General features: G+C 48.3%; 1 protein-coding gene across 3 annotated transcripts in view; it reads left to right on the plus strand.

The window, feature by feature from the left end:
• The first annotated feature begins 1,732 nt into the window (after window positions 1–1,732).
• Window positions 1,733–22,825, plus strand: part of IGSF3 (immunoglobulin superfamily member 3) — a 94,605-nt gene continuing 73,512 nt past the window's right edge. For 2 of the 3 annotated variants that reach the window (XR_007780157.1, XM_050985333.1), the window contains exon 1: window positions 1,734–1,825. Coding sequence is in view for 2 of the 3 variants with exons in the window: in XM_050985333.1 (XP_050841290.1) it covers window positions 1,783–1,825 (43 nt within the window). In the remaining variant the exon portion in view is untranslated. Of the gene's footprint in view, window positions 1,826–22,825 lie in introns of all 3 variants that reach the window. The other variant, XM_050985414.1, reaches the window with a different exon arrangement.

Genomic DNA, 22,825 nt, shown 5'->3' on the forward strand with positions numbered 1-22,825 from the left:
GGTAAGCTGAGCAATATTACAGTGGATGACACTTCAGTCCTCAAATCACCTAAGAGAAAAGCCAAATAGACTGGTGTTTTCTATGAACTCTTATCAAGACCTCTGTTCCTTTTCCAAGTCTCACTTGAAGGCAGTCTCAATGCAATTAAAGCTTAAGGGCCAAAGCATGAGCTTCATTTTCAGTGCAAGTACAGCACTAACCCTTTCTCTCCCAGATCTCTGCTTATTCTGTTCTTTGGTTCCTCTGCTCAGAGAGCGTGGCAAAGCTTCAAATTAAACCTCCCACTCTGAAAACAGCATGCTTAACATTATTAGCCTGTAGAAACAGAATTTGCTGGGTCACTAGGAGCTGGCTACCAACGCATCTGCCACGACAGCCACGTTGGGAAGCAAGTCCATATGGTAATCCAGACAGCTTCTGACTTCTGCTGGGTACAGCTTCTAAGGACTTGGCATCTTTTATTAGACAGTTTGGGTTTGTGCTGCTTTCTGCCTTTCTGTGGCATAAAAGGGTTGGATTCCTACATTTGCATCACCAACACTTCACTGGGGACACTCCGTACGTAGGCAGAAGGGTCTCCTGCAGAGGATCCTTGCAGGATGGGAGCACTGGGAGGGTACCTCGTTCTGCTATTGCTGTCACTTCTGGCCTCTTTGCTATTTTTGCAAGCAAACAAGCAGCTAGGAGTTTCATTTGAAAGGAAATTTGAATGTCTGCACCCTTGAGAAAGGCTTTCTCATTCTCGTTTTATTTACAAACAGCCTCAGCCCCAGCGCCTAGTGTTGCCATATTTATGCACTTCAGTGTTTCCTGGATTTACTTTCAAAGCGCTTCTGCCATTGACACACTGTGGTGTTGATTGACTGGGCAGCATCCCAAGTGCAGCAGTGCCCGCACATGGGGAGGGCTCACATCTGGCAACCTGGCATTAATGCCAGCCCTGGATTCGGGTCTCGGCAAGAGCTCATCGCAGCGGGACGGTCACGAGTTGATCGAAACTTGGAAAGCCCGGCTGTTATTTCTGGTTTGCATGGAAACAAAGGGGCTCATTTATACCATGTCCCAAGACGCCGGCTTTCCGAGGAGCGCCCGAGGACTTTCTATTTTTTTTTTTTTTTTTTCCCTTTGAAACAAAGGAACCCGGTTTATCCCTGCAGCTCCTCCACGACCCCTACCCCACGCCACAACCCTCCCAAAGGCACCGCAGCGCCGTCCCAGCAGCGCCGCTCGCCGGGGCAGCGGCGGCCCCCGCGCGGGGCCGGGGCAGCGGGCGGGCCGGGGCGGGCCGGGGGCGGGGTCTGCCGGCGCGGAGGAAGCGCCGGGCACCCGGTGGTGGCGGCGGCGGCAGGGCTGAACGGGCGGGTGGGCGGGCAGGTGAGGGCGGCGGGCCGGGGCGAGCTGTCGGCCGCGGCGCCCCGCTTATTTTTGTAACTTTCCGGGGTGGGGTCTTTTTGTTGTCTCTCGTGCCTCCCGCCACCTCCTCTCCCCCGCACCTTCCCCGTGCTCTTTTTTTTTTTTTTTTTTTCCGCCCCTTGGTGGAGAGGGTTTTTTCTCGCTCTCCTCCTGCCTCTCCCGCGGGAGCCGTCGGCGCGGAGGGGAGGCGCGGCGGCCGCCCCGCTGCGGGGGCGATGCCCCCGCCTGCCTTGGCGCCTCCCCGTGCCGGCCCCGCCGCCTTCCCTTTGTGCCGCCGGGCCCGGCGCGACGCCTGCCCCGGGAGCCGGCGCCCCGCGGCGCCCCGCGGCGGGAGGTAAGGGCGGCCGCCGCCCCGCGCCCCGGCAGCCATGCGGACCCTGCGGCCGCAGCTCGCCTCCCTGCTGCTCCTCGGTAAGTGCCCGTGGCCGGCGGGGAGGGGAGGGGCGGGACGGGACAGCGCGGGGCTCCCCCGGTGGAACGGGCGGGACGGGACCCCCGGTGGGCGCAGTCCCTGGCAAGGCGTGCGGGAGGATCAGTCCTTGTCAGTGCCAAGCGCCCGTCCCCAGGAGTTGTCACTGCCCGCGCTGCTTCTGTGGTCGGAGGGAGGAGTGGCTGAAAAAAAAGCCCTGTAAATATGTGTATGTGTTTATGTATATGTGTGTATTAAATAAACGAGGGTTTAATCTCCAGCCGCAGTACCACGGTGACCACTCCTCGCCGTGCCCCGGGGCGCGGCGCGGGGTCCGGCCGGGGCGTGGGAGCAGTGGGAGCGGAGGGGACTGGCGGCTCCGGCTCCGGGCGGGCTCCGGCTGCAACTTGGGAAGGCGAGCGGCCGTACAGGGGCTGCTGCTGGGGTCGGGGGTGTCTCGGAGGGAAACCGTAAGGGTAGGGAGTTACACGGGTCTGTGCTGAGCTTGCACAATGAAATCGGAGAAAATGCCTGGGGTAAGGCAGGCTGCAGAAACAAAGTGCTCTGCTTGGCTCTGGAAGAGCGCGTTGAAATGTAGAGGGAAGGCAGTCCCTGCTGCCGTGAAATGCAATTTGATTGCTTTGTGCTGCCTCTCAAAGTCCTCCCGTAGTCCCTTCTCTCGGCCGGCGTTTTGCACCCCGTGAACCGTTAAACGTGTGGTTTTGTCCCGTCCCACAAGTGCCTGCCCCAGGCATGACTGCCTGCAGTTCTCTAAAGTCCTTTGGGATCCCAGCGCTGGGTGAGAGATGCTGTGGGAAGGCGAGATTCCTTCCTACAAATTCGGGAAAAGCAGAATACAAGGCAGTTAAAACGCCTCTACGCTTCTAGCTGCAGACCAATGTGCGGGGCTTAAGTCCTGATGAGTTGATAGGAACATTTGTGGAAAATACAGCACGGCATCCTCACGCTGCTTTCTGCCTGTGTATGTGCAGAGGTAGCTCGGAGCTGTTTTGATTTGCCTTTTCATTGGTATGATTTTCTGCTGGCATTAACGCTATTGAGGGAAGAAGCGGCAGGGCTGGCAATTTTACTGTCTCGAGAATTGTCACACACATACCTGCTCTGCCAATTTGGAAACAAGATCTCTGCTAGAATTGCAGTCTTGTTTCATGCCTGTAATTTGGGGTGGGGGGGGCGGTTGGTGTGCTCTGCCTGTCTTTAGCAAAGAGAGGGAGCGAACTCTTTGAAATGGTTTTGGAGATGGTTCAAACTTCCCCTAACCACCAGCTTGCTTCCACGGGTTCCCTGGAAAAAAAGCCATCTCCGAGCTAAGTTTATGCAGGGTGCCTTTGCTCCGTGAGTGCAGCGAGGCTGTCGTAGCCCGCAAGATGGGTGTAGGCGAAGGGCACGGCGCTTGCTGCCTTGGCTCTTCGCACGCTCCGTCTCTGCTGCTGAAGAACAATAGCACCATTCTGGATTAGGGATGCCTAATATGGAGCGCTCGGGTCCGTGGGTCGCTGCGCGCTCCCTCCGGAGCACGCCCAGCTGCTGCGGCGGAGGAGCAGCAGAGGGCATCCCTCCTCCTGCCCAGGGCATTCCTCCTCCTGCCCAGGGCTCCCAGCCGCTGGGACCCGCCAGCCGTGCGCTCCACACCCCGTGCTGCTGCTCATCCGGAGCCCTGCCCGCTGCCGAGGCCGCCCCGACCCCCTGCTTGCAGGAATTACCTTTCTGCGTTTGACCTAAAAGCGGCTCTAACCTGCCTTGGTCCTCCCCGGGGGACGAGCTGCGCGGTGTCATCTGTCGCTTCGGAGAATAGGTTGCTTTTCAGTGGTCCCCAAATCCCATGGACGTATCTAGTTCATAAAACATCGTGCTGGCCTCCCTGTGCTGAACGTGAGGCTGGTTTTAAGAGTATGATGTGTACCACGTGTGTGCCTGGAGTTTCTTGTCGTTCTTTTCACCTGGGTTGTTCCCCGTTTGCCCAGCTGCCAGTGTTAGTAATGCTGGGGATGTGTGACAGTGCCTCAAAGCCACAAGTCAAAGAGAAGTGCTTTCGGTTGCCCCTTGTAAAAGTGAGACATCATTTGATTTAGTTGAGTAAAAATGCATGTTTTGTAACATAAATGTGACTGACTAGAAAAGGAGTATTGCTTTCCAAACAAGTGAAGTTAATGCTAGAATATGGGAATAAGATACTATGGGTCAAATATGCAGAAGAAGAAAAGCAACTCATTCTTTCCTTCCCTTTCTGCAAACTCATTAAAATCGCTGAAGGAGGAATTGTGGTTATGGAAAGAGATGGTGGGTGATTTGATATAATATATCAAGCATTACCTACCAAAATCCAAGTAACTGTGAAACAAGGATCTGAAAACCCACATCTGGCATGTGGGTGTAACATTTATAGATATCTGCTGGTTTTTCCCCCTTCTTGCTGCAGTGTTTGTTACAGGGTTCTTTAAACAAGTGGCACTTCATCACAACAAGTACAAAATGGGAAAATAGAGCAAGTGCTGTAAATAATCCTCATGCAGCAATGAGACCATTAATACTTGTGCCAGCCAGTGCTAATCCTATGTGTAGTTGCAAGATTTACCTCCTTTTTTTTGCAGGGAGGGATGCAAAGTCTGGTACTCCTCATATTTATAGTGTAATATATAGGAAACACAATAGGCTTCTGGGGAACGCTGAACTCATTCATGTCAGTGACTGGTTTATGAATAGTTCTGCTTTTGAGTCTCTTGCAGTCTCCAGAATACCACCTGTGAATGCAATTTACGGCTCTTTGTGTTCAAACATTGCATATGTATATATGTACATAGACTCATTACCCTCTTCCTCTCTCTATTCATGCATAGTAATTGGTGATTTATTTGTGATTCCTAGAGGGGAGCAGAGCATGCGTAAGGTCTTGAAGCAGCAGAGCAGCTTGCTTGGCAATGGCATGTTGAGTGAAATACCCATGCCAACACGAGGTGACTCTTGGAGAATGGAGGGGTGATCTTCCAGAGGGGAAGCAGCAGTGTGTACTTGGCTGCTGCTCAGGAGTTCTGCTCCACCATCCTCCTGCTCTTCTGCTGCCTGCCCCGGCACACAAGTCTAGGTGTGATCAACCTGGGGACTGCTTGGCCGGAGGGGAGCATATGGAGACAACAGCCTAGTGGGTGTTTGCACACAGGGGGTTTGGGGGTGTGTTTGTTTACCACAGCTCGCAGCCCAGGAGCGTTGCTGGCGCCTCATCTGCTGCTGGGTGCATTGTCAGCAGCAGTGGCCGCGATTGTGCTTTCTCCATCTGCGTCTGCCCTGAGTCCTGAGCCAATTCCGCTGCCCTTGTGCCTGCACCCGCTGCCTCGGCATCACTGTGCTGTGCAGTGCTGGACCTGGACTGATCCTGAGTGTGCTGGGGTGGGCTGTGACTCTGCTTCATTTAGGGAACATGTTCTGGAACGTGCTGTGCAGATGGTTCTGGCCATTGCCTTGTTCACGAGGCTGCTCTCTGGGTGTCCCTAAGGTTGGAGACTGCTCCAGCCATCAGGGCTCTGCTCCTGCCTGTCCCCAAGTGTAATTCTTCATGGGCAGACTCCCTCCCTGCAGTCTTGGCTAGACTGTCTGACATCCTGAGGCTCCTGCAGATCCTGTTTATTTACACAGGAGGTTTTGGTTTATGCGAATTGTTGTCTTCTAGTTGACCTTCCGTCAAGTTAGATGTCTTTATTAAAGCAGTTTTTATTGCAAATCGAATGTGTACTTAGAACACTCCTACCAGACCCATTATATAAAGTGAAAGGGAAAATAAACAGTGCTGCAGACCACAGGGAAGGGGGTGGGAGAGAGAGGGTCATAGGGAGACCATCACTTCAGTGTTGGGAGGCTTGTTGATGGTTTTTTTAAACCAGGAAATTGCCTTTTTTTTAAAAAAAAAATCTTTGAAGTTTTTTTCTTTTGGTCTTTCTTGGTTTCTTTCTTATCCGTACAAAACTGGTCAAGCGTTCTGTCATTGATTTAAAGGTTATACAGTCTAGTTTAAAGGCAGAGGTGTTTTCATTGGTTTACCTTGGGTGAATCAGAGTGCTGTAACCTGAAAGAGTGCTCTTTGCTGTCTGATAGGTAGCAGTCTGCAGGATTCCTCCTGCCCAGGAACTTAAAGCACCAAGAAAATCACCTGAAAGGCAGGGGAAGATTTTATAGCACAATAGGCTTTTCTTATTGTTGCTAGGGTTCCTCAGCTCATGATTTGACTTGTCTACTGGTATCAAGGGCGTTTAGGCCCTCCAGCCAGTGTCTGGAAAACTGCTGTATTGTGATTTGCTTCTGGCTTTGAAGTTCCTAAATACTTCTTAATGATAACCTGCTAAATGGGTTTTGACTCCATTTTTATATTGGTATTTCTTTCCTAGTCGTATAAAATCTTCTTAAGGAATAGTTCTCTGTGTTAGAATATTAGGAGACGTTTAGCATCTGTTTCTTATCAGCCATGGGGAGGCTAAAATGGAGCCTTTCCAGACAAAGCTGGGTTTGATCACACTGAAGGCAAAGAAATTGAGTCTGCAGCTGCCTTTGGTGGGTCTGGGGTGTCTCTGTGCATCTGTGTCATGTCCAGCTCTAACCTGTTGCTCGCCCAGTCTCCATCAGGAGGAACATGTTTCAAATGATGTAAGTCAGTATGCTTTTTCTTGTTAGGTTTAATTAGCAAGTGGCTGTGAGACAAGAGGAAGTCTTGCCTTTCTGACTGTTGCTAAAGTCACATTTCAGTAAGTAATTGGACGCGAGCACAACACCAGACCATCTCAGCTAAGTGAGGGGAAAGGGAAAGGCTTTGACACTCAGGACTTGTACCATTGCTGCACAGTACTTAAACAAATGCCAAAAGCAGGGATGCTCCTGAAAGGAGATGTTCCAGCCTGGTTCTTGTTTCCTGTGTGTCAGCCTGGTTCCTGGTTCCAGTTTGTCAGGCAGGGGAGGGTGCAGGTCAGGGTGTTCACGTGAGGACCAGTTGGAGGGACTTGACTGATCTCAAAGGTAACTTGACAAACCCAGTAAATACATAGAGGGACTGTGTGTGTCTCTGCTGTGAAAGTAGATCTGTTTTTCACATGGTCCTGCAGATGTTTGTGGGATCCCAAGGGAAGGAGGGTGCTGTGGAGGCAAGTGGCTGGAGGGCATGGCAAGTTTGGCTGGCTGGGTTACCCAGTTTGCTGGGGGGGGGCATGTTCCATGTCCCAGGGCCTCATTACTGTGTGTCCAAGGATGTGTGACCAGCTACTCAGCCCTCCAGTGAGCTCAGTGTTTGCTCCAGCCATTCTCTTAAATGTTACCAGCCCCTGACAGAGGCTGCCTGCTCTGTCCTGCTTAGCATTTAGTCTGTAGTTTCTGGCTGAGACAGCTGCCTGAACCCTCCTATGGCTCCTCTTTCCTGATTTTACTCCTGTGCTGATAGTTCCTTGATGTTTCTAGGTCTGTTTCCAGCTCTTATGGGCAATGATCCACAGGGAGGCAAAAGGTGCTGCACTGCAAAGTGTAGGAGTGGGAAAAGGATCACAGTCTGATGGAATGATTTGGGTTGGAAGGGACCTTTAAGATCATCTAGTTCCACACCCCCTCCCTGCCAGGGGTGGGGATGCCACCCACTACACCAGGTTGCTCAAGGCCCATCCAACCTGGTCTTGAGCACTTCCAGGAATGGAGCATCCACAGCTTCTCTAGGCAGCCTGTCCCAGTGCCTCAGCACCCTCTGAGTAGAGAATTTCCTCCTAACATCTAATCTAAATGTTCCCTTTTTTTCATTTAAAACTGTTCCCCCTTGTCCTATCACTTTCTGGCCGTCTGTAAAGTTCTTCTCCATCTTTTTTATAAGCCCCCTTTGAGTACTGAAGGGCTGCAATGATGTTTCCCTGGAGCCTTTTCTTCTCCAGGCTGGGAAAAAAAAAAAAAAAAAAGAGATGAACCAAAGGAAAACATTAGGGGGAGAAGGAAAGTGAAGAACCCAGCTGGTAAGAAAGATAGAGGAGAACAGGCTCTGAAGCAAGGATGAATCTTGCCAAATGCCAGGCCTTATAGCATTTCAGGTGTCAAAGACTCCTGAGTACAAAAGACACTCAGATAGTGAGGATCTGTCTGTATTTGTCCTGTTCCAGAGCAGTGTACTTACCACTCCTTTTAGCTGACTTCTTTCCAAACAAGATATTGATTCCATCTGGGACATGAAAAATCACCTAGCACTTCTCCTGTCTCTTCTGATTTTGGCAGACTTAAGACTTTGCTGGTCAGGAGGGGATGAGGTTGCTGCTGAAGTGCAGGAATAAGGAGATTCCAGTGCAGTTTCTGGTGACAGAGTTGTCCCAGTTGGGATCCAGAGCAGCATCTGGGGCAGCTGCACAGCCATTAGCACTGTCAGGCATTTCACTTATGCCAGTTGTTTGCTTTGCTGTTCTGGATGTTGTTTTCTGCCCCTTGCAAAACAGCTCATCAGGCTCTGATGTGTTTGGAGGTGATTTTTGATAGCTGTTGTGGCACTGCCAAGTTTTGGGGTGGGGGGGGGTTAACTAGTGGCATGAGTCTGCAATTGCTGTTCTTTGCTTGGTTTTCCCTACTCTGCTCACAGAAGCTGATAAATTTGCTTCCCAGCAAATATGTTCCCTTTTAGACTCATTGTGATTACAGGGGGAATAACAGGGAATGATGGTGCATCTAGGGGATTTTTGGGGTGGTATTTTTTGGTTGTTCCTCCCACATCGCATTCCTGATGTGTCTGCCTGAGGCCTGCTGTCACTTTTATGGCTTTTGGGCTTTGTGTGGAAGTTGATAAGCTTGTCAAAGGGAGATGGGAGCAGGGGGTGAGGTAGATCTATTTTTCAGCAGACTCTGTAGTGCTTCGAGAGGAGCTCAGCATTGACCCAGGCTGCTGTGAAATGGGTGGTTTCTGAAGCTTTTAGAGAAATGGAGGCTCAAAGATGAGATACTGAGCCCCAAAATAGCAGAACTTCTGGTTGTATCTTTGGGAAAGAAGGGCTCTGATCTCTCATGACAGCAAGGTTATTAAAATTTGGCTGCTAGCTAAATTGGGTTTTTTTCATCTTGGATTAATCATTTTGTCTCCATTCAGCATCAGCACTATGAACATAGGAATCTGCCCAAGTTCCTCCAAGTCTCTCTGAAAGGGAAGCTGGACCATGAGTATGAGAAGGCAGTTGTTTGTTGCCAGAAGTCATCCAGAAGCTCAATACTCTGGAAACATACTGCTGGAATCTGGCACTTATTAACTCAAGTTACCCAGTACCTAGGATCCAGCCAAAGGGCTCTGGCTGGCTGCCAAGCTGAAATTACCAACCTGGGTGTCAGGCCTCGTTGGTTCCTTCTTGATAGCTTGAAATAAGGGCTTCCCAACCAGCATTTGTGTGCCAGCCTCTCTTCTAGTCATATTTCTTCTTACAGCTTTGTAAAGTATTCGAGGTAATTATAGTACTTACTAATATTTATTCCGTTCTGAGCAATTATCTGAATGCCTTTATCTCCAGTGTGCTTTCGAAGTGCTCTGCCCCCTCTCACCATATCATCTCATCTCCTGACTCAGTGCTTTCTGCTCCTTCCCCTCTCATACAGTCCTGGCCCCTCAGCTTCTTCCACCCTCCTGAACGTGCTGTCAAGCTTGGCTTTCCTCTCCTGAAGGTTCCTGGATCCTGTTTTCCTGCTCTGCTGTCTAATCCCATTACAGAGGAGGGATGTTTGTTTCGACTTGTGGGGGATGAGTGCTGAACCACCCTGCCAGGTGCTAAGGAGCTTTCCAAGAAAGGACATGGATACCAAGGGAAGCTGGGCTGGCATTGTGCCATCTCCCAGCTTTCTGCTGGCTGCCTGTGGCCTGCAGACAATATCTTGAGAGCTCCTGCTGAAGGGTTTGACCTTTATGCCTGCAGTGTTACCCGGCGCCTACAGCAGGAGTCACAGCGTGCAAATTCCAGTGCTTTCTTCTGACTTGTGATATAATGGTAGGCCAGTCACTCTGTCTCTGTTCCTGGCTGCTTGAAGTAGAGAGAATGGCTTAAAAGGGGTCATGGGATGTTTTGGAGAGGAGATACGCAGCATTAGGGCTGAGGTCTCGTTTGCTGTCTGTGAGCAAACACGCGGCTTTTTTTCTTATGCATGGAAGAAAACATGGCATGGAAGAGATTGTTACGGCCTGATTGATTTCACTCTTGGTGTTAGAAAAAGAAGAAAATTGATTTTTACTTTGAGCTCTGTGGTGTTACTTACCTGCACAAGCTCTCTTGCTTATCCTAGGTGAAGGAGAGCTCTCCTTGCAGCCCCATTGGGCTGGTGGGGCACAGCCCATGTGACTGTGCTGTGATTCATCCCAGCCATCAGTGTTACAGCAGCACAGTTAATCTAGGGGTCACTGGCACCTCAGGAGCTGTTACGTCTAATCAGTCCCATGCCATGAGCTGGCTGGCAGTTAAATCTAATCTAGAGTGTGGAGCTGCCAAATGCTTGAAGTTTGCCAAGCACTTACTCCTGTCTGCTGTGAATGAGTTGGACTTGAGCAGGATCTGCTTCAGGTGCCTTTCCTGTGACTAGGACTCAGAGTCCAGCCTCAGATACCTGTGCTGCACAGGGGCAAAAGTTGTGCAGAGTCCAAAGGGCTACAAGAAGCGTGTAAATCTACCTGCTCATCTTCATATTTAGATATCAAAACAAGCTTTTTTCATCTCACGTTGCATTTTATCCCACGTCTTCCCCTTGCCTGCATGTGAGGAGAGGGGTGATCTTTCAGCTACTGCCATCATCATTAGAGCATAGAGGGACCTCATCTTTGTTCTTTTATATGTCTTGCCTGAGAAGTCTAGTTTTTGGTTTTATGTCCTATTTTCTGCTGTTCTTACACCTCATCCACTCCTCTAGAATTGTCCAGTTGTGCCTGCAGGGTCCCTCTGCAGATGCTACCCTGTGGCTGCCAAGCAAAGGAATGGCAGCTCTTTCTCAGTGGTTGTTCTGATTTGTGCCTGGCTCTGGTGTTTGGGATAATTTTTTGTCTTTCAGTCTTTGCAGGGAAGAACATGGCTGCAAATGTGTGGTGGGAAGGAGGTTTGTTCCCTCCTGGAGCAGTGGGGAAAGCTATCTGAGACTGCCCTGAGCAGCATGGGGTTGTGTAGGGGAGGCAAGGAGCTGATCTCTAAGAGGTTTGTCACCTCTTCTCAGAATCCTGCCCCTGTTAAGCTGTTGTCACCCTTCTCATCTGCATCCCCTTGTTTTTTTAGGCTGGCTTGTTTTGGAGGAGGGTATAGGGAGGAGGGAGGTGAATGTGAGGAAGGATTTTGCTGTGTGTCAAATGCCTAATAGCTGCTCTAGCAGATCCACTGGGATACATTACTGAAAGCATCCTAATGATCTCAGTGTAATGGATTTGAGCCTTGGAAGGCCACTTGCTGGGAAGGGGATCCCAGAGCTTTGTGCTTGGCTCCTGGAGGTTGAAGGCTGGGCTCCTGGCAGCAGACAGGGCAGGCAGCAGGAGCTGCCTCAGAATCACAGAATCAATTAGGCTGGAAAAACCCTCTGAGGTCCTCGAGCCCAGCCTGTGACTGAACACCACCATGCCATCCAGACCATGGCACCGAGTGCTGTGTCCAGTGGCACTTAGACACATTCGGGGTGGTGACTCCATCACCTCCCTGGGCAGCCCATTCCAATGTTTCATCATCCTCCTTAGGGTACCCATCCCTCCATGAGGAAGTGTCAGAGAGGAGCCGTATGCAGGGCTTTGGTGTGGCACAAAAATGACTCAGTGGGAGGCTTGGCCAAGCACCAACTCCTGCTGTTACCTCAGAAATGTAGATTACCAGAGGCTGCAGTTGTGTGGGTGCCAACTAAGTCCCTGAAGAGATGTAATCTTAGGAAAGGGTAATTTTCCTTACAAAGATATCTGGGTGTTGGTGGGAGAGGGGGATGTGCAGGGGAGCATGACCATAATTGATACCAGCAGCCTCTAAACCTGGCTGCTGATGGCACATGTGGGAGAGATGTGCTGGGGAATGTGGCTCCCACCCCAGCTGCAGGAGCAGCACCCAGGTTCTGCTGCCCCCATTCCTCTAACCACTGCTGTTCCTGAGGGGGCATCAAGCAGCCTTCTCCTCCTGGCACTGGTGGTGGCCTGGGAAAGATGAGGGGCTGTTTCTTATCTGCAAAAATTACAGGATCAAGGGTCACATGAGAAAGGAAGGTTCCAGTCCTGGAAGGTACCAGTGGAGCCGTGAAGACCCCTGCAATATAGGTGGGGATGATGAAGAAGGGGTAGAAATGAGGGTGGGAGACAGCAGGAGTAGAGTTTCTTGGTGGATGGACAGATGTAAAAGAAATGCATGTATGTGATCTTAAAAGTGCTGCAGTAGAGATTCTCCATAGTTACTGGGGTGATCAGCATCATTTTCTAAATCGTCCTCCGTATGTGGATGCGAATCTTGAGTGTGGGTAGGGTGAAGTGAGGCTTCTGGGGAAGTATGCTAGTGGGAGGCTAAAAATAAATTATCAAAAGAAAGAATTGAGAAATTAACAAAGCTAAACGGATGTATGCAGCTCTAAGAAAAGGGTGTCATATTTGAAAGCATATTTTTGAAAATCCATTTGCTTAGTCATCTTACAGATAACTTAGCTATTTTTGCCTTCTTTGCTCTGATGACACTTCACTGTCTATATAATAGGTTTAGCATCTGCATTCTTTTCTAGTGTAAAGGGAAAATATATCTGCTAATTTTGAGTTGGCTTTGTAGAATTGCTTTACCTCTTGGCTGTGAAATAAATAATATACTGGTTCTAAAACTATTTTAAAGAGAATAGTTGGCATTATTTTCCATCTAACTCATCTTTTTAACCCATCTGCAATCGAATTTGAATAGAGAATATATACCCTTGCCATTTCATGTTTAATAATAACTGCCCTCAACTGCTCCAGACATTAAAGTGATGATGTTTGGGTTCAGCACAGTAATCTACTGGGGAATGAATGCAAGATCAAGGGCATTTGCAGGTTTTTATTTCTTTGTGTTTGCAGGGGCTGTGGTACTGCTAGTGGGTTGCTCACAAATGGTGTCTTAGATTACCTCTTCTGCAGGCAGCAAGATTTGCATCTTGCCATTCCTATTTGATCTGCAAGTGGTGATGAGAGCTGTATACTTGAATTCAGATTTTTCTGAGTAGCAGTCTGCAGTCATTAGGGCAGCACTTAGACCCCAGAGGCTTTTCCCATGTTTTCATCCTGTTTCAGTAACCGTGTCTCTTGTTATCTTGTTCCTGAATATTTTCTCTAGTAAGAGGATGCTGTTTGTTGCAGCTGTTAAACCTCAAATGTCTTGAATCTCCCTTAGGGAAGAGAGGGGAGAGTTCCTGAGGTTTCTGTGTAAGCAGACTATAGAAACACCTACATGTCTTTCCCAAATATACAGCCAGGAGGTATTATTGGTGCTGTCCTAACCAGCTGATGGAATCTGGCTGCTTTGGCCTGTGATTCCTCCCTCATGCTGGCTCGCTGTGTTGAAGGGGTTTAGTAAGGAAATAGGGATAACAGGGATTCTTTGGTGGTTTTTCTTTTTTTTTTTCTTTTTCTTTTTTTTTCTTTTTTTGTTTTTTTTTTGGCATGCAGTGGTACTGGATGGCTCTGGTTGCTTTTGTCAGAGCAGTGTAGCTAGGAGGTGTCAAAGGAAATTATGGATGTTTGTTCGGTTTCCTGGCTGGATGTACCATGTGGGTTTTGGAGAAATGTGCATTGAATAAACATTGGGTAAATCTCCTAGGACTAGCACAGCCTGGGAGTGGTGTTGGGAGCTGTGCTTATCTTCATGGCAGGATTTAAAAAGAAACGTTTGTATGAGAAGGGTTTTGCACCCTGTGTTTGGTTCCCATTGGTTCCAGTGATTTGTGATGTTGCTCCGTCTGTTCCCTTTAAAGCCAGCTGGCCAACCTTAGGAGAGGATTATCTGAGTAAAATTCTCCAAAGCCTATATTGCTGTCAGAATTCTTTCTTTCCCCCTTTCACAGTGCCAGAGGTCAGCCCCAGCCCAGGTGTGACCACTGCCACATTTAAAACCTTGGGGCCAGCCCTTGGGATTGCTGGAGCCCCTTGGGAGACAGGCTGTGCCCCTTCACTGGGTGGCTGTGTGTGAGAGGGCATGGCCCAGGCAGAGCCAGTGGGGATGGACACTGCCAGGAAGGACGGGAGCTCTGTCCCAGGTGGTGACAGCTTGGTGTCTTTGCCAGGAGTGGCTCGTCCTGAGAATCCAAGGAATCCAAGGCAGTGTGTGCCATGATCCTTTGTCCCTGCTGCCCGCACAGCCATGCTCCCTTCTCACCAGGGGACCCAGGGGATGCTGTGGTGGCAGGAAGAAGCTCTGACCAAGTGCCAGGTGCCCCAGGGCCTGGCAGGGAGCAGGTGGCTGTGTGGGCATGGGGGCACCTTCCCAGCCAGGAACAGCCTGGCTTGGGCAGGGGCTGGCTCCTGTGTGCTCTGGGACATGGGCCAGGAGCAGCCAAGTGCCTGTGGTGCCCAAGCCTTGCATCATGAGCTTGTGCAGGACATTTAATTTCACCTTCACCTCAGGGAGGTGACATTTCACAGCTGTGCTAGTGGGTGCAAGCCGTGCCAGCCCTTACCACCAGTCTGCTGCTGCTGTGAGGTGAGGAGGGGGATGGCCTCAGCAGCTCCTTTGGGATTGCAGTCCCAGCTTCCTGGTCCTGCAGCCCTCCCTTCTCCCTGTCTATTTTGTGGTCTCCTCCAGCTGTGTCAATCCCCGACAGATCTGGAGCGTGTGTGGTGTTTTGGTGCAGCTGCTGGATCTGTTCAGCTTGCATCAATCGGTCGCTGTTAAGGCTTATAATCAGTGCAAAATCTCTGGGGTGCAGCTATTTGCAGAAAAAAAACAACCCACTGCACCCTTCCAGACTTGCATCAAACAAGAGTTTTATTCTCATTAATTGAATTCCTCTAGAGTCTGATAACTTGGGCATGTTGAAATCAGATAAATAAAACCCTCCCTCCCTGGTAGCTGTGTAAGCCTTTCCTTAACTCCCTGATCAGAGGGGACTAGGCTTTGCTAAGTAAGTAGCTGAAGATGAAAACTCCTGCATACGTCTGCTCATTGGGGAATGTAGGCAGGAGGATGCTCAGAGTGGTGTATTTAGGAAAGGTCTACCTCATCCCCCACTCTTCCTTTTCTCAGTTCAGTAGGAAAGATTTTTTTTGTTTAGTGACAAATGCTGTTTAGTTAGTCACCCTCAAACACATCATCTGTGTCTAGAAGCTGGGACTCTGCTTTCTTTCAGACCTTCAGATAAACCTGCAGCCCTGCGAAGTGGCAAGTCTGCTCTTGCTGAAGTCAGGGTGTATGGCCTTTGGAGCATCTCTGGGGCTGTGCTACCCCATCCATCTCATGGATGCTGAGATAGGCTGCTCTGGGAGGCAGAAGGGCGTTTGGACTGGTGCCCGAGGTGTGGTGTGGCTGAGCTGATTCTGTAATCCTGAAAAAATCCAACTTGCAGCTTTTCTCAGACTCCATACATCAAATGAGACTTGAATTAAGTTAAGGTCGTGTCCCTTTCTGTGTTGCATCTCTTGTGTGTGTAGTTCTTGTCTTGGTGCTGAAGGCTGGGGCTCCTCTTGTTCAGCAGATGCTGTTGGTTAGTCCAGAGTCCTTCTTCCCTGCCCCTGGGTCACCCATGCCATAAGGAGATACCTGGCTTGGCAGCCAGCCTTGCATGTCTTGATTTTCAGTCAGCACTGCTTCTCCCCTTGAGGGTCCTTCTGTTTTTCTCCTCCTCTGCCGCTCCTGCTGCTGCTTTTTTTGTGCACCCTGGATTTGGATTTTCCCTGTTCTCTTTTATCAGCATTTGTGCCCCATACCTGTTTACACCACCAATGCAGTGGCATCTCCCCTCATCCCCAGGACACTTTTTTTGCCCTCTCTTCTGCCCTTACCATCTACTGCTTCTACTCTTGCTGTCATGCAGTGGCATCAGTCGTCTGACCATGCTGAGAGCTTGGCCTCTTCCCTCTCTCCTTCATCTCTCCTCAACTCTTTTAATTTTTGCTTTACTGAATGCTGATGGTGGTACTGCCCCTCAAGCTTGGATAAGCCCTTCTCCAGCTTCACATTTGCTTCTCAGACTGTAGGAACTTTATGAAGAGAGCTGGCATACAAATGTTGGTCTGTCTTCACCTGTTGGTTTTCTCTGTGCTGCTTTCCTTTTCCATGCTTTTCACAAAGGTAGAATTTCTAACCTTTCTGCTTGTCTTAAGGGTCCCAACTAAATTTTCCTTGTCTCATTCATTTGTTTTCCTGCTCATAGCCTCTCTCCTTCAGTACAAAGCTGCTTTATCCCCCCCCTCCTCTCGCAGTTGCTGTGTCCTCTGCAAGCCCCATGGGATGCTCTGTCTGGAGCTTTTGCCTCCCAGCTCTCTGCCAGTTTAGTCTGTCTCTGTGATTTACTTCACAAGGGCTTTCTTAATAACCCCCACTGCCCTACATCTTGGTTGTGATCAAATATTACCTTTCTTGACATTGTAATTGACCTTGCACTGACCAGTTTTGGTCTCTTCCTGGAGTGATTTCCTCTAAGTTCTGTTGTCTTTGTCTTTTCCTGCCTCTGACAGAGCTTTTCTTATGACCTTATGAGTTTACTCCGTTACTCTGGGTTTGGTTTTGTGTGGCTAAAAGGGGTCTATTCTGTGACCCTGTCCAGATCTTCCTACAGTCCCTGCCTCTTTGTAATTTTGTCCACTCCTAAAAACTGGAGTGGCCTTTTTGCTGCTGTTACTGATTTGTATTTCTGTTCGATTCAAAATTCTAACCTCGGTCTCTGGTGCTTACTTACATGCATGTGCACGCACCTGGGTCTTTCTGCTTAAGGAGTGTAAGCTGCAGCATTTCCTAGCCATCTCTGCCTCTGAAATTCGTTCTTTTTTTTTTTCTTTTTTTTTTTTGTCTGCTGGTTCCCCTGAACTCTCAAATTAGTTCCTCCTCCTCCTCCTCTGCTGTGCCAAATGCAAGATGCGTGTCTTCTCTTTAAAGCCCTTTCTACCTTTTCTTTCTAGTGCTTCTTCCCTCTGTGGTTTTTGATTCCCAGCCTCTGCCTCTCATTGTGTTTCCTCAGGCTGGGTTCTCAGAGAAAGAGGGCTTATCTGATCATGCTGCCTCTGCCACCCCTTTGCAGATAACCTGGAAGCCCTTTGGCCAATTTTACGCAAATTTGACAGGAGTATAGAGCTCGGATATAAACAAGTTCCTGCAAGCCTTGTGAAGAGTAGGTGGCTGAGTCAGGGCAGTGGCAGGTCACTGCAGGAGACCCTTTTCTTCAAGGGCCTCAGCAGTGCCTCCAAATGACTGTGCCAGCTGTAGGAGAAGCTCCAGCTGGAGCTTGCAGTCAAGTCATTAGTCTCTGAGACAGCCTCCCTTCTGAAGGCACGGGAAGCTAGGCTTCATTAAGTCTCCTGCTCTTAGGGTTGTGTTGCTGAAAGTGGTGGCTTGAAACCCTTTTATTTTGCTCTGTGTGATGGGGAGTGACCTGCAGTGAGCACCTGCAGCAGTTCTTCACTTGCTGCCTTTGCATAAGGCGTGCTAGAGAGCTGCCATCAGGGTCTCCCAGCAGACTGAGACCTTGGCACTTGCTCCCACTCTGCCCTGCTCTCCTTCCCTGCACTCTCTTGACCCATCTGCTGGCTGGCTGGAGGTGTTGGCTCACAGTGTGCCTGAGCTGGTGCATTATCCCAACCCATTAAAAGGGTTGTTTGCGCCTGTCCATCAGAGAGAAAGGTCTTCCTGCTCTCCTGGTGAACACTCTTTCCTTGGGTCATTCTTTTTTCAGCTCATGTAGAGGTCAAGCATGGGGAGAGGAGTGTGTGTATTTTGCTAGGAATAAAGTGAGTGGGAAGGCAAGACTGCTTTTTTGCTATGGCAGCTGGTACCTAGATCAGCTTAACTGCATTGTGAAACCACATTTTTAAACTGAGTCTCCTGGGATGAGGTTGTTTTTACCACCTTTTCTCTGTAGCTGGTGCAGTGAGGTTGCTCTGCGTAGGTGCTTGGTGCTGAGCTAAGGTAACTGAGTCTACAGCAGTGGTGAAAATGCAGTTTTGGAGAGTCCTTCACAGAAAATTTGAGGTTGGAAGGGATCTTTGGAGATCATGTGGTCCTAGCCCCTTGCAGGTTGCTCAGGATCATGTCCAGATAACTTGGACTGTCTCCAGGGAGGAGACTCCACAATCGCTTGGAGCAGCCTGTGCCAGTGTGCAGTTACCCCTCACTGTTGTTGTTGGTTTTGTTTGTTTAGTATAAAAAGTGTTTCCCTGTGCTTTCCAGCTGGTCAGTTCCCCCTGATGCGTGGGCTTGTTCCTCCTCAGGGAGGAGAATTGCATGAGTGTCCTTACTCACTGATAATAGTACTGTGCTTAAAAGGAATGACTGTACCTTTCTCCCTGGAAGAAATAGTAACATAAATGCTTCCTCATCCCTTTGTTTTGTTTTGTTCTGATATCCTTTCCAAATGCCAGAAAGCTCCTGTCCTCCCGTTTGAAATGAGAGCCTTGGTAGTTTGGTGACAACTGCTGATAGTCTGTGTAGCATGTCAAACTAATAAATTATAGTGTATGCAGACAAGGAGTTCTAACATCTTAATTAGCAATAAAAGGGAGCAGGTAGCTGAAGAATCTCCCTGGATCTTTGTCTGTCTTTCAGGGATGCTGTCTGACTGAATCACAGAAGTTTTGAGAGGCAGCATCTTGCTGCTGCTTAGTGAACAGGGAAGAATCCAGATGAATTTGTGGGGAGAAAGTGGAAACTAACTGCTGCTATATGGCTGTACTTCCTATTCCTGTGATTCTTTATGGTGGGGTGGGAAAACTATCTTGGAAAAATGCATGCTTTTAGCCAGTACACTTGACTTTGGGGATAAGTCATTTTGCTGTTTACCTGAAAGCTCTTTCTGCTGAAGGAGTACAAGATGGCAGCTTTGCCTTGCAAATTGAATGTTCTCTCCTGATAATCGTTGTGGCTGAGGGGCACAAATGTTTCTTTGGCATGCCAGAAGGAAGAGGGAGAGATTGCCCTGGCTGCATTCTTTTATAGGATATTACATTTTAGAACTTTTTTTTAGTGTTATTTCTGCAGAGCTGTGTGCTCCAAAGGAGGTGGGGAGTAGGTACAGACCTGTGCCTAAGGATGCAGCTGGAGTGCTGGAGGAATGGTCTGCCTTGGGAGGTAGGAAGGAATGTGCAGCAGGGCACTTTGTCATCAGCTCTTCCAGCCTGTCAATATTTAACAGATTGCTGTTAAGTTTCTCTCTCTAGAAGGTAATCAATTTGGGGTTAAGCAATTAATAAATGGCTGCCTGAGGTTTCCAGTTTAGAGGTTGAAAAGGAGATGCTCCAGCCCTGCCCAGAAGGACAAAGATGCAAGTAAAGGTTGTAGAGAAAAATAAGGGTGCTGAACTCCTAAGTGTCATCCTTACCAAAGCAAGGGAAAATCTGCAGTCACTTGGAGAAAGGGGAAGGGCAGGAAACCAAGTAAGCGACTTCAAGGAGTATGGAAAGATGGGCCAAAACACTGGTGTTTGGTTCTCTTAGGAGATGGAGGGAGGCACTTGTATGTCTGTCCTTCCTCCCTGTGTTTTAATGAAAGAGAACAAAGAAGGTTTGTTTTTCTTTAGGAAAAATAAATTTGAGGGAAGGTAAGAAAGCAGGCTCTCCATGCATCAGATGTGTTTTAAGAAATCTCATGAAAGAGAGGGAATTCCTTTAATGAAAGCCTGGGTAATAAATGCTGTTTCCTTTTGGCAAGGATAATGTGAAGGTGAGATTTGGGACTGACACTCTTTTCTCCTGGGATAGTATTTAAGCATCTGGGATGTTATGAGGTGAATTACAGCAATAATAGGGACATTCTGGTTTTTAATATTGAAAGGGATTGCAGAGCATGCAGGAAAACGAAAAAAGAAGTGACATTAAAACGTTATTGACTGTGAAACAAAATGAAGTTTCTTATTGTCTGAGAGTGAGTGATAGCACAGGGAATAATGTTTGACAATTCTTTGAGTGACCCTAGATGTTGAACTTGTAGGACTTGAAGACTAAAGAAGGATAATAAAAAGAAATACAGGGGCTGGAGGGCACAATGAACTATGTCAGAAATTTCCTGTCTAGCTTTGATGCTCAAAACAATTTCATTTCACCCTCTCCTCTTGGTAGGCTAGGAGCACATACCAGCCAAGGATTCAGCAGTCCAAAATGCTTCATAGTGTTGGTGCTTCACAGCCTTGGTACTAAAATGGCAGTGCCGAGTCTTTTAGAGATCTGGGAGCAGTACTAGAGACACCAGGGTAAATGGTGTGTCCTTACATGTCTTTTAAGAGCTAGCTACAAGAACAAAAGGAAAAGCACACATAGGAATCTTTGGAGACTTCACTTTTTGTGCAGGTCTGCACTAAATCTTCCAGGGAGTACATGTGGTGACAGCTTCAATACTCAGGCTGGGGATGCACTAATGAAGCCATCACTGCTTTTCATTGGAAAATATAAAAGTAGGCATTGCCTTGGGCATTCCAGCAGGCTGCTGTAAATGCTGCTTTGTATTGTAGTGCTTAACCAGACCTGGAACCAGCAGCAGTGATACAAGTCACTAGGGCATGGATTCAGTGGGCTGTGAGGAAGGAGAAACTCCTAAGGATAAGGCACGAGGAGCAGTGCAAGTCAGAAGTACTGCGTGGGCAATCAACACTTCCTGCCTGCATACTCCCAATATAAGCATAATCTGCCAGGGAGCTTCTGCTCTGTTCTTCCCATAATGATAAGGGTAGCAGTGGTACTGTATGGGAAGAACATGCTGATCTGGGAGATGGGAAAGGGCTCCAAAGGTCATGTGCTGACCTTGGAGAAAGAGAAACAGTTGATTAGATGTTTCACAGGACAAGCTCTACCTTAGGTACAGAAAACAGCCAGCATTCTGTGGGGTTAGTCAAAACTTTGGTGAATACAAGGATTGCAGGTTATAATGGATTCTTTTTTCTCAGCATCCTTGCAGGAGATTAATAAACTGCAGTAAGCAGTAGGTGTGTTGCACAAAGATATTTGGGTCCCCAACAGTCATTTACCATTATGCCTCTGAAGCAGCAGGGCAGCAGCTCAGTCTGTCCCTCGTGCACCAGCGTGTGTTGTTACCTTTTACATCCAGGTACATCCTGGGCCACCAAGTGCTTCAAAGCCCTTGTGAAGTAAGGAGGCTGAGGACCACGAGCTCTAGAGGAGCTGTGTGGAGAAGCTCTTGGGGATCTGTGTGGAGAAGGACTGCCCAGCCATTCCCCTCCCTTTGGTTATTATGGGTATTGCTCTTTTTTCTGACCACAGACGTGTCTGGCTGGCTTCTGGATGCTGAGTACTTTGACTTTTCAAAGTAAAGCTGTACTAGATTAAAGAGTAGTTTCAGGCTTCTGTGCAGCAAAGTAACTTTAAATATACTTTCTGGTGGGATGATTGAGAATGATGGAACTGTAAGAGCAGGGAGATCTTGTGTCATGCATCCCCTGGGGCAGGTTCATCTCTGCCTTATGGTATCCTTGAAGAAAGTAAGTGTCTGTTAGAGGAAGCTATAGTAAGATGCCTCAGTCTCTCACAGAGCAGTCTCTCTGATGCCTCCTTTTCCTAGCTTCTGGGAAATGGAGCATTTACCTAGCTCCCATGACCAGTCTGAATCTCTGCTTTTCAAGTCCAAGTCTATTGTTTCTTGTCTTTGCAGTGTCCAGCGTAGTTAATGAATTATTATTTCATCCTTTCAGCATTTTTCAAAGTTTAAAGGTTGTAGTAATGCAGCAACCTTGATTTTCTGCTCAAGAATATGCTGTTCTAAGGTGGTGTTAAAACTAGCATATTTTAATATGCCTAATTGTAGAACAGGGAAGGAGCAGTTAGAGCAATGTGACATCCATATAGGATGTAGTTTGCTTAAAAAAGCGGGGGGGGGAAGAAATCACAAGGGCAGATCACATTTCACACTGTGCATCTGCAGAATACCAATGCCATACTGGGGAAAATAAGGAAGTTTTCTGTCAATATAAGGGCCAGATCTGAGAAGAACCAAAGGATGTAAAATGGCTCTGATCTTGGTGAAGGGGTCGGATGTCTGACTGGATGCATATTTATAGCAGAGGTACAAGACCTCTTTTACAGTCAGAACTTGGGAAGCTAGGCACAGGCCACAGCAATCTATGGTGATTAAAAGAAATGCCATCTCTTTCATATTTATTGAAAACATTTTTCTTAAAAGACAGTAAACATCTGCTGTGGAAGTGAGCGGCTGTGAGACGGAGCGGCGAGCAGAGGCGAGGGAAGGCAGTGGTGTTGGAAGAACAAAGAGCTTCACTGGCAGCTCCTGTCTACTTTGCCCATGCTTTGATATTTCCCCACTGATTCTGATATTTCCATACCAATTATTGTATAAATTGCTCCTGGCTGACCTCGCCACTTAGCCATCCTTAGTTGGCTCAGCGGTGGGAAGAATTTGAATGAGGAGTGAATAGCTTTATGAGTTGGTTTAGGAAAGATGGACCATGTGCTGGGAGTGGTGGCAGGAGTGGAGGAAGGGAAGGATAGGGGATCATGCATCCTTTTGGTTGCACCATTTAAACATTAAAGCAAAAGGGTGGAGGATGGGGACAGAGTTGTTCTGCAGGTGGCTCCAGCCAGCCTTTCAGTACACTGAGCTCTCTTGGCATGAGAAAAAATACCCCAAGAAAACACTGTGTTTTCCCAGAATGAGGCTTTACTGTATTGGGGGAATTGTGGGGGCTTACCACATGTTTTCTTCTGATAGCATTGTTTTTATCCATCTGGCAGCAGGTTGCAGTGTATGGAGATTGTTCCTGCTGTGACTCATTTATGCAAAAATTAAACTCAGACCTAATTTTTGGTTGTGTGCCTTAACAGGAGACTTCACAGAATAGCAGGTGTGTGTTGCTAAAAGGTTTTCTCTGCTTTGGTG

This window comes from Serinus canaria, chromosome 1 (genome assembly GCF_022539315.1).
Source record: "Serinus canaria isolate serCan28SL12 chromosome 1, serCan2020, whole genome shotgun sequence".
Taxonomy (NCBI): domain Eukaryota; kingdom Metazoa; phylum Chordata; class Aves; order Passeriformes; family Fringillidae; genus Serinus; species Serinus canaria.